At 46.2% G+C, this 11,759-nt stretch overlaps 1 protein-coding gene across 1 annotated transcript; it reads right to left on the reverse strand.

Annotated features, from left to right (window-relative positions):
- Window positions 1-6,988: 6,988 nt before the first annotated feature.
- LOC123127802 (hydroxycinnamoyltransferase 2) lies at window positions 6,989-11,749 on the reverse strand. Its single transcript, XM_044547644.1, has 2 exons — window positions 11,188-11,749; window positions 6,989-8,107 (listed from the first exon to the last, which is right to left on the reverse strand). The coding sequence occupies exons 1-2, from the start codon at window positions 11,611-11,613 to the stop codon at window positions 7,205-7,207; spliced, it is 1,329 nt and encodes a 442-aa protein (XP_044403579.1). The 5' UTR covers window positions 11,614-11,749; the 3' UTR covers window positions 6,989-7,204.
- Window positions 11,750-11,759: the final 10 nt, after the last annotated feature.

An 11,759-nucleotide genomic window follows, 5' to 3' on the forward strand; every position in this document is an offset into this window, starting at 1 on the left:
TCAATACCTAGTTCAATCTCATTACCGGCAAGTCTCTTTACTCGTTTCGTAATACATCATCTCGCAACTAACTCATTAGTTGCAATGCTTGCAAGGCTTAGGTGATGTGCATTACCGAGAGGGCCCAGAGATACCTCTCCGACAATCGGAGTGACAAATCCTAATCTCGAAATACGCCAACCCAACAAGTACCTTCGGAGACACCTGTAGAGAACCTTTATAATCACCCAGTTACGTTGTGACGTTTGGTAGCACACAAAGTGTTCCTCCGGTAAACGGGAGTTGCATAATCTCATAGTCATAGGAACATGTATAAGTCATGAAGAAAGCAATAGCAACAAACTAAACGGTCAAGTGCTAAGCTAACGGAATGGGTCAAGCCAATCACATCATTCTCCTAATGATGTGATCCCGTTAATCAAATGACAACTCATGTCTATGGTTAGGAAACATAACCATCTTTGATCAACGAGCTAATCAAGTAGAGGCATACTAGTGACACTCTGTTTGTCTATGTATTCACACATGTATTATGTTTCCGGTTAATACAATTCTAGCATGAATAATAAACATTTATCATGATATAAGGAAATAAATAATAACTTTATTATTGCCTCTAGGGCATATTTCCTTCACCCTTTCCTACCCATAAGCTTAAATAGTCTTGATCTCGCGGGTGTGAGATTGCTGAGTCCCCGTGACTCACAGATTACTTCCAAAACTAGTTGCAGGTGACGATGATACTAGTGCAGATGACGCAACTGAGCTCAAGTGGGAGCTCGATGAAGACCGTGTTCGATGTGTTGTTTCGTTTTCCAGTTGATCAGTAGTGGAGCCCAGTCGGGGCGATCGAGGATCTATGCATTAGGGGCTGTCTTTATTTTGGTTCCGTAGTCGGACCTTGATTGTATTATGGATGATGTAATGCTATATTTATGTATTGTGTGAAGTGGCGATTGTAAGCCAACTCTTTATCTCTTTCTTATTCAATACATTGGATGTGTAAAGATTACCCCTCTTGCGACATGCCTACTATGCGGTTATGCCTCTAAGTCGTGCTCCGACACGTGGGAGATATAGCCGCATCGTGGGTGTTACATTGTCATTCACTCTTGTGCTTCACTTATATCCTTAGAGTAAGAAAATTTATGAATTGAATATCACAAATCTGAAATTATACATGTTTCATATGCTTAGTAGTAGTCTCACATTGGGTTTAGGAAGTAAAATCTATTGAAATTTGACAATCACAATATTGGCCATTCAAGCAATTCATGAAAGATTAGTATGAGGAAGATAAATTTCACATCCAAATATATTATCTTGGACATCTTTATGATTGTGAATACCCATTAATTATTTTCAAACTTGATCAAATAAGTTGAAGTTAGACAAGCAAGAGAGCATAATGAGTTATGTTTGGGTATATTTGCATAGAAGTTATATTGTTATGGATCCTCCAACATGTGGTGCTAATAATATTTGCTAGCCAAATATTTATGTACTAGAGAGAATACTGCTTGTGAACCCAAAATCCTTGAGCCAAGTTTCTTCCATCAGTGTCCACCATATCTACCTATATAGGGTATTACCCTGTTGTTCCAAGTAAATTTGCATGTGCCATCTCTAAAATATTCAAATGAATGCCTGTTTTGTGTACCTGTACCGCTCATGGAGCAATGGGGTAGTCAATATCTTCAGTGCTAAGTGTGTTTTACTCACCGGCAAGAGTTTATTCACTTGTCAAATTTGAGGAGGCTGGTAAAAGGGATACCCAGTCCTGCTTACCTTAATGAAAAAAACTCCCCCTAGAAAGTTGATTGATTGGGGCACCCGTGGATTTGGCTAGCCATGGCTTGTGTTTGTATGGTTGTGGGGGAGTAAAAATTTTTTGCATGGGAATCGCCATTAATGTGTTTAGCATGGAAGATATTGAATACTTTGTCATAAAATCGTTGACAAGAAAAGTACACCTCTCAAATTAAATTAGCTTTGTTTCAAGCAGTGAGCCCTAGCACATAAGCAAATCCGTGCTTCCCTCTACAAAGGGCCTATCTATTTACTTTTCATGTTGAGTCAACTTCTTATTCTAAGCTCAATTATTCTCCACTTGGAAAGCACTATGTGGTGGGGAAAGATCCAAGCACATATATCCAGTCAAATATATTTGATCATAAAATATTATTGTTGACAATTTTCTCTATGATAAGTAAATAGGGAGGCGAAACATTAAGCCCCTATCTTCTTGTGTGTTTGATGAATGTTGTTTGTTCTAAAAATATGCTTTGAGTACTAGCAATCATAGAAGACTATATGATAATTGAGTATGTGGAGCTCTTACTTAGACTTTTTCAAAAATAAGTTGAATTGTAATTGTTTGGTGACTAAGAACATAGGTTGTTAAGTTTCAAGAGAATGCATTGTTTGAACCATAACATGTGAATTTATTACTACTTTATCATGATGAGCTTTATAAGAAAGAGTTGTTGTTTATGATGCTTGGTAAAGTGTCCGAAATTACACTATGCTAGCATTCACACTCCATAAATTTTTCTTTTATCATTTACCTACTCGAGTACGTGCAAGAATTAAGCTTGGGGATGCTGATATGTCTCAAATGTAACTATAATTTATGAAGGATTCATGCCATGTTTATATTTTTTATATGGTTTTGGTGCACTTTTATATGATTTTCATGAACTAACCTATTAACCAAGTTCCCGACGCCAGATGTTGTTTTCCGCATGTTTTTGGTTTTCCAAAAAATCCATACCAAACGAAGTCCAAGTGCCACGAAAAATTTACGGTGATTTTTTACGGACAAGAAGAGACCCATGAGGGTTCGGAGAAGGACCAGACGAGGTCCAGGGGGCACAAGCCTGGGTGGCGCCCCCTAGGGCGCGCCACCTGAGCTTGTGGGACCCTCAGGAACCTTCCTCGTGAATCCAACATTGAAAATCCTATAAATACAGAAAACCCCGAAAGTTAACCTAGATGAATTTTTCCGCCGCCCCAAGCCTTTGTCCTGAAGCGATCACAATCGGAGCTTCGTTCCAACACCCTATCGGAGGGGGAAATCATCACCGGAGGCTATCTTTACCATCCCCACAGCCTCCGTGACGAGAAGGGAGTAGTTCACCCTCAGGGCTGAGGGTATGTACTTAACTATGTGTTTGATCTCTCTCTCGTGGGTTCTTGATTTGGCACGATCTTGATGTATCATGAGCCTTGTTAATATAGTTGGATAATATGGTGGTCCTCCCTCTCTATCTTATTGTTATGAATTGAGTCTTGCCCTTTGAGGTTTCATTATTATCGGATTGAATATTTTGGATTTGAGCTCACTTGATGTATGTCTACTACTTGTGAGCTGCATTCGGATTTTCCCCGAAGAGGAGAGGAGATGCAACACAATAGAGATAAGTATTTCCCTCAGTGAGAACTAAGGTATCAATCCAGTAGGAGAATCATGCAAAGCCTCATGAACAACACATGCACACACAAAAGCAAATACTTGCACCCAACGCGGGCAAGAGGGTTGTCAATCCCCTTGAACTCGTTACTTGCAAGGATCAAATCTTGTATAGGTAGATGGTTAAATTGCAAAACAAAATAAAAGTTAATAAATTGCAGCAAAGGAATTTAGGTTTCTGTAATATGATTAAAGTAGACCCGGGGGCCATAGTTTTCACTAGAGGCTTCTCTCTCGAACACATAGCATACGGTGGGCGAACAAATTATTGTTGGGCAATTGATAGAAAAGCGCATAGTTATGATGATATCCAAGGCAATGATCATGTATATAGGCATCACGTCCGAGACAAGTAGACCGACTCCTGCCTGCATCTACTACTACTACTACTCCACCAATCGACCGATATCCAGCATGCATCTATGGTATTAATGTCATGAAAAATAGAGTAATGCCTTAAGAAAGATGACATAATGTAGACAAAGTAAACCCAATCAATATGAATAAACCCCATCGTTTTATCCTTAATGGCAACAATACAAATACATGTCTTATCCCCTACTATGTCACTAGGATATAGAGCACCGCAAGATTGAACCCATTACAAAGCACCTCTCCCGCTGAAGATAAATCAATCTAGTTGGCCAAACCAAACGGATAGATCGGAGAGAAATACAAAGCCATGAAAATCATGCATAATAAAGTTCAGAAAAGACTCCATTACTTATCATAAATTTTCAAATCATAAACCCACAATTCATTGGATCCCAACAAACACGCCGCAAAATAAGATTACATTGGATAGAACTCCAAGAACATAGAGAAGAACATGGTATTGAATATCAAAGAGAGATAAGAAGCCATCTAGCTACTAGCTATGGACCCGTGGGTTTGTGGTGAAATACTCACGCATCATCGGGAGGCGGCAAGGATGATGTAGAAGCCCTCCGTGATCGATTCCCCCTCCAACAGAATACCGGAAAAGGCCTCCAAATGAGATCACAGAAGAACAGAAGCTTGTGGCGATGGAAAAAGTATTTTGGGTGGCTCTCTGGTATATTGGAAATATTTGGGAATTTATAGAGGTGGGATTAGGTCAAGAGGTGCCACCGAGGGGCGGGGGCAGAAGCTCAGGGGGCGCCATGTGAGCTTGTCGCTCCCTCGTGGCTCTTCTGGTCTGCCCCCGAACCTTGGTGGTTCCTTATGGTCCTGAAAAAATAATCCAAAGATTTTCTCTATTTGGACTTCGTTTGATATTGATTTTCTGAAAAGCTAAAAACAAGCAAAAAGTAGCAATTGGCATTGGGCACTAGGTTAATAGGTTAGTCCCAAAAGATGATATAAAAATAGCGTATAAATGCATATAAAACATCCAAGATAGAGACTATAATAGTATGGAGCAATCACAAATTATAGATACATTGGAGAAGTATCCATGTCTTGCATGTGGATACCCGTGGTGACAATGAGGTAGTCTATTGAGTCACTTGATGTATGTCTTGGTAATCAACTTGCGGATTCCCAAAGTGACATTGTGGTAATCTAGGAACATACCACATAGGTTGATACACGTTTTCATCCCACTTTCTTCGATAGAAACTTTGCGATAATCTTTGAAGTTCTTTGTGTTGGATTGAATATTATGAATCTGAAATTATTTGATACATATCGAATAATTAACTCACAAATACTTGTGGTGACATTGGAGTATCTAGGTGACATTGGAGTTGATTGATGCATATCATATGGTGTTATTGTAGTACGATCTCTAGCAATGTTTGTGACACTTATAGGGATGACTCAATAGATTGGTCGGAAAGATAACTTTGAGGTGGTTTGCTATGTACAACAATTTTATCTTATGTTCTCCGTTATTGATAAGAACTTTGGAGTGATTCTTTGTCGCACGCTGAGGAATGGCTATATGATTCAATTATGTTAGCACTGTTGAGAGATTGCACTAGTGAAAGTATGGACCCTAGGCCTTATTTCTAAGCATTGATATACTGTTTTGCTCATTGTTTACTACTTGTTATATTGTTGTTTTTTATCTGAGATTACAAAAACCTATTTCTACTATCCATACTACACTTGTATCACCATCTCTTCGCCGAACTAGTGCATCTATGCAATTTGCCATTGTATTGGGTGTGTTGGAGACACAAAATATTTTTGTATTTGATTGCAGGGTTATTTGAGAGCGACCTTCTTCATCCTACATCTCTCACGAATTGATAAATCTTAGGTCATCCACTTGAGAAAAAATTGTTGTTATCCTACAAAACTCTGCGCTTGGAGGCCCAACAGAGTCTACAAGAAGAAAAGTTGCATAGTAGACATCACGTGTCGGGGCGCCAGAGATAGCCGCTCCTCCTTGACACGCATTGGCGGCTGCGAGAGGCGCTCTTCCTTTACGCGGCGTCCAATTTGGACACCTCGGTTGCACGACGGAGAGCGCAGAGGAGATGACGGCTCTGGCTTCACGGGGAGGAGCGTCCCGGTGGCGGAGCCCGGCCATTGAGGTGGAGCACAGAGCGACGGAGCATCAACTCCATTTGCTCCTCGTACTCCGCGTCAGTGGCGGCATACACCTGGCCCGCCACCGCTGGCGTGGACTGTTGGTGGTGTTGCGATGTCTGGTCCTCCTCGTCGCTGGAGGAGATGACGATCTCCGCCTTCGTCGAGGAGTCGCCCACCGATGAGGACGACGACCCCGGAGTTCGTTGGTGGCGTCACCATGAATCGCCAGAGCCCGCCCCAGAACCGCCGTCTGCGGCACCGAAGCCCGGGACTTGCCCATCGTCGGAGCTGTAGAGGGACATGGGCGAAAAGAGGGGATGAGAAGGAGGATAGATTGTGATGCGGACAACGTCGAAGCGCGGCTTATATAGCCCCGACCGGGCCATGCGAATGGCGGTCAGCCGCTTCAATGTTGCATAGCGACCGGAGTCTATTGCTCGGGAAGTTGCGTCGCATTGAGGCGGCGGCTCCCGAGAGGTCGCATCGGTCAGCGTTGTCCTCCCTCCCTCCGGCCATATCACGGCATCAATGACGGGCGTTGCGTGCTTTGGGCCGGCATGAATACTGCGTGGTAAGCGGTGCGTGCATCGGAAGGAAAGCGCACAGGGGCAGGGTAGGGGTTTGGGTGGGCCAGGGCGGTAGAAGCGGGCGTGACAGCGTCTGGGCTCTCGTAAAGCCCCTCATGTTTGTCTCTGGTTTGCGAGCCCTCCCTTCTCCACGTTTGTCTCTGGTATGTGCGAGAAAACGCGTTTGAACCGATACAAGCCCTCATTAGATGGCTTTCATGGTCCGGATGCGGATCAGCATTAGAGATGCCCTTATGTCTTTAATTTCTGTTAAGAATCTATCTCTGCAGAGGCAGCCGGTTATGTTGTTCACCTCCGCGTGCTGAATTGGTGTATGTAAAGACCGAATTTGGTTTCGTTGTGTAATGCGATGGAGCCGGGGCGGGTGCGCTTTTTCCTTCTTTAAATAAAATATAAGTAACTCTGTATATTCTTCATACGTTTGCATGCATTGACTGTTCATTAAGTAGATACATTTGTCGGAAATTTGATAACGATGCACAAAATTTGTCCTGCCCAAAGTGGAAAGAGGGAAGGGAAAATGTGCAGGAACTACGTGTGTAATCAAAGAATCATTGCTGCATCCTACTATCGCTCCGGTGCTGCTTCTTTCTTTCTGCGTTGCACGTGCGTCTTGTTGGTTTGATCAGAAGTCAAAGATCATCTTCCGGAACTTCTCCATATGCTCGGCCTGCAGCGAGATGGCCACCGACAGGCTGCCGTCGCGGCTGGCGCTGGGGAGCACGAACGCGAGCCCCTCGTACGCGATGCCGCCGGGGCCCATGAACACGGGCCGGCCCCAGCCGAAGTCGGCGTCGTGGATGGGCAGGCGCACCCAGCTGGTGAGCCCAAGGTTGGGGCACCGGAACGTGTGCGCGCCACGGACCAGCGCCGACAGGTCCGGCTGCATCTCCAGGTAGTCCAGCGCCGAGCGGCAGTACTCGTTGTCCATCACCTCCAGCGCCGCCTGGATCGTGGTCGCGCCGTCCGCCAGCGAGCCGGTCACCTTGCCCGCCACCGCGAGCGGCGTGGCCGTGAAGATGACGTTGCCGAAGTAGCCCTCCGGGAGCAGCGGCTGCAGCCGCTGCCGCCCGTCCGTGGCGCAGTACAACTTCGTGGGCTGCTCTGGGGACAGGCCACGGGCCAGGGACGCGCACCGCCAGACGTGTGCACCGAGCACCGCGTAGGTGCTGAACCGCGGCGCGCCCTCGCCTGTGGGAAGCTGGGCGCGGAGGCGGCCGAGGTCGGCGCGGGACAGCTTGAAGATGTCCACGGCCGTGGGCGGCGCTTCCGGCTTGGCGGTGAGGGCCTGCGGCTCCTCCGAGTCCAGCATGGCGGGCGCTGGCTGGTACTCGATGTGCGGGTGGGAAGGGGTAGGCGGGTCACGTGCGCGGAGGAGGGTGCGGTCAATGAACGGCATGACGGCAATCGGCACGCCACGGCAGAGGTCGGCCCATGAGTTGATGAAGTGCAGGCCGGAGAAGCCGTCCGCGACATGGTGCTGCATGCCTATGCCGAGGGCGACGCCTCCGCACTTGAAGTGGGTCACCTGCAGCAAAATCGCGCCAGTCAGGGACAGCAACATGCAAATAAAAACGAGCCGGTTTAGTTGACAGCTATCGTACTAACACAACTGGAGCATGCGGCACCGATTAATGATTTTCTATCACACTCGCCGCCTCACTAGTAATATTCAATTTTGTTTACTTAGACTAGCGATAGTAGGAGTAACTTCAGCAGTAACATCGAGTCCAACTCAGCAAATTTGCTTATATGGCAATGAGTTAATAAAAAGAGAGGTAGTTGTAGTAATTTAGCTAGTTACTGTAACATCACATGTTCCAATGTAGTATGAGTCTATAACCTAATAAATGAATTTTTGCATGTTATCACACTTAAGTTACTACCCACTATGAAGGTAGTAATATAGTCTAAAAATATGTGTATGTTATTAGTGTATGTTACTATCCATTGTGGCTAGTCTTAAGGAGAACAATACCCAGTCGACCAAGTACAATTATCGTTCGGCATCTTGCACTCCATCGAGGCTTGCATATGGCAAATGACCCCTCAAATAACACCAAAGCCTCTTAAGGCCGTGATCACTGATCACGACTCGTGACGAGCTCTGAATGTAACAGAGCACTTTGTGATCGCAAAAACTAAAGTCAGCCGCATAATGCAAAATCAGCTAACAACACAGAAGGCTCGACCAAAAACGATAGCTACTACTCTACAGAATTCAGACCGTGACAGAAAGATCAATCATAGGTTGCTTCCTAGCACAAGAAAAGTCACCAGTATTCCAGTTAGGCAATCACTTTCTCGCAACCGACATGAAATGTGCGTCCGAAGCAAAGTACACTTGCAGCAAGCAACCAGATGGTTGTATACCATCTTGGTGCAGTTGCGAGATTGCACAAGATTATGATCTGTCAACCTTGTCAGCATATTAACTGCAAAAAACAAACGGTAACATTAACTAGCTGACGCTAGGAGGGAGGTCCCAGCGAACCACGTCACAACCGTTTGATCGCAATCAAACGATGGCAACTTTCACGAAAAAATCCCTTCACGAAATGAAAACTGCCAACCCCTACAACTAAAGTTGCCACCCGTCTACAACTAAAACTGCCATCAAAATCATTCGCGGATGCTAACCCCTCCTGGGAAACGTTCGCCAGGTATTGGGCTCCAAAACAAAATCCTTATCACGTATTGGTTCGTCTGTGTTTGAAAGATCTCGACGAATCATCGGATTCGACCTGGTCACTCACCCAACGCTCTCAGCACAATTATTTTTTACTTATTTATTTTTTGTGGAAGGATGTTTCTTTAAGGGAAGATGCTGTCAAAGTTAATTCTCCTGAATTTTTTAGAGCTGTTGGATTTGCCCTTTTTCTCGCGAAAAAGCCAAAGGTCATCTATTAAGTAGGACAAAGCATTACAAAAACACTCTTACAGAAATTAAAAAATAGATCCAAACCATTGAGGGTGTCCAAGTCTTCTTCCTCCTGCATTAACGGGGTGCACCCCATGAGCAAAGCTCGTTGCCGCCTTGGTAGTACATGACCATAACTACAAACACCAATACTAAGGTATGCTCGTGTGCATACCCCTTCACCTCCTAACGTGAGTGTACAAGTGATTATGGCTTCTCGGCATCCCACCGGCGGTGTCGCTGGTCCGCCTCATCTCTAGTGGCCTTAGGGCCATAAAGGCGCAGCGGACCCTAGCCCTTTCTACTGGGAGGGTTTCTGCTCTGTTTTTTGGTGTTTTTTTAGGTCAATTATGGTGTGTGTCCCGTTTAGGAAGTCGTGGCTGCGACGGCTCCCTGAAGATAAAATAAGGTCCTCTCCACTTAGCCCTCCCGGTGGTGCGTCTAGCGTCATCGGAGGGCTGTGTGAAGGTTTGTTTCTAGCGGATCTCGTGGAATTTGGTCGGTTTTGGTCTCCTATGGATCTTCATAGATCCAGTCCTCGTTTATGTTCGTTCATGTGTCTACAGCTTTGATCTTTCCAACCTATGCTTTCGTTTATCCGTGGTGATTCTTGTTCTAGTGTGTTGCTCGTGTGGGGCATTGCCGACGGCTTTCTGATTGTATACTAAAAACTAGTTCTATCCGGCTCCGGTGAGGGAGGGGCGATGTCAGTGACACGCCTTCCGCTCGCTCTAGTGCTTGTATTCATTGCTAAGTGGTATATGGACCTGGATATAATTTTTATTATTTTTGGTATTCCTTATACCACCATGACAGAAGATGAATAGATCAAAATGTTTTTTGAAAAAGAAAAAAAAACTAAAAACACCAACACTGGAATTGAACTGCTTGATAATTCATGCACTGAAGGGGCCACACCGGCAAGTTATTTTGTAGGCATTTGCATAACAGGTATCCTCAATCATTTGCTTACATGCATTTTATTAGCTAATAAAGACCTACAAAAAGATAATTCCATCTACTAACTAATAATATGTCGCGGAATTGCAATGATATTAGTCGCCAAATTGGAATGGTAAATCAAAACTTGTAATGTACGCAAGTTGCCATAAAATTCCACTAGTGCAATTTCGATCTTCACATAAACAAGACCCATGTCGACAATTTCAAATAAATTGAACACGTAATTACGCAAACTGATCGATAATACTAGTACACATTCTTGTGAAGAACAAGATGCTACCACTTTTGGAGTGGTATAAGGACAGAAAAATAAAGCCTCACGCGAGGTGCGAAATTCAGGGCGGCCTACCAATGAGGATTTTTTTAGAGAGAGGGCGCTAAAAAGGCCCAGTACGCGGGGCAAGGTCGGCCGACAGTTTTTTTTATTGAGGGACCAACAGATAATTGCGAGGTGTGCCAACAAGTCAGTGATCGAACCACACGCCACACCTCGTCCCATTTCCTTGCAGGTCCACCTGGCACGGTCCATTGCATGCGGACATGCGGCGCCGACGGCTGAAAGCGACGCGCGACCGTCCGTTTCTACCGTACCCACCGGTGGTGACATCCAGCGCCCCTCACGGGCACGCCTCACGCGATCGCACGCGTTGTGCTCTGCTTCGTCGGCACGTCCTACTCTGTTCCTCGCGTGTGAGAAAAATCACGGAGTGGCATTCATGGTTTACCTGGACCACGAGGAGCGGGTAGGAGGAGATGCCCCCGGTGAAGTCGACGGCGGGGATGAGGCGCTTGAGGTCCATGGTGGGCGCGAAGTCGCCGAAGTCGTCGACGGTGCCGTCGGGCGCGTCGGCCTCCACGAAGAGCACCCCTTCCGCGTTGCAGTCGATCTCCACGCGCCCGTCCTCGTCGCGGGCCAGTCGCCCCGCCATCGGGTAGAAGGGCACCAGCGCCTCCGCCAGCGCCCGGCGCATCCGCTCCGCGTCGAAGTAGCGGCCCGCCTCCTCCCCCTCCCCCGCGCCGCGCCGGAAGAAGTAGACGCTCGGCGTGTGGAACCGCGGCACGACCAGGTCCGGGTTGGCGTTCCACAGCCGGAGCCGCGGCGTCTCCTCCGCCGGCACCACGACCGTCGATCCCCGCACCGTGATCTTCATATCCGCGGATGCAGATCTGGCGGGCAGACTAGGCGGAAGAAAAGCGAGCGGAAGGTCGTCGCTACGTACGTGGAACGCGCGTGGGAGCAGCGGCGATAATTAAAATTAAAGTAGGGCGTTTGGTAGCTCTTGGTGGAGAGCTGGTG

Source organism: Triticum aestivum, chromosome 6A (genome assembly GCF_018294505.1).
Source record: "Triticum aestivum cultivar Chinese Spring chromosome 6A, IWGSC CS RefSeq v2.1, whole genome shotgun sequence".
In the NCBI taxonomy this organism is placed as follows: domain Eukaryota; kingdom Viridiplantae; phylum Streptophyta; class Magnoliopsida; order Poales; family Poaceae; genus Triticum; species Triticum aestivum.

Bases quoted from the DNA above. Each gene is read 5' to 3' on its own strand.
- LOC123127802 (XM_044547644.1), bottom strand. From the start codon at position 11,613: ATGAAGATCACGGTGCGGGGATCGACGGTCGTGGTGCCGGCGGAGGAG. The intron at 8,108-11,187 runs GTAAACCATGAA...ATTTTGCTGCAG, and splicing joins ACCCGCTCCTCGTGGTCCAG to GTGACCCACTTCAAGTGCGG.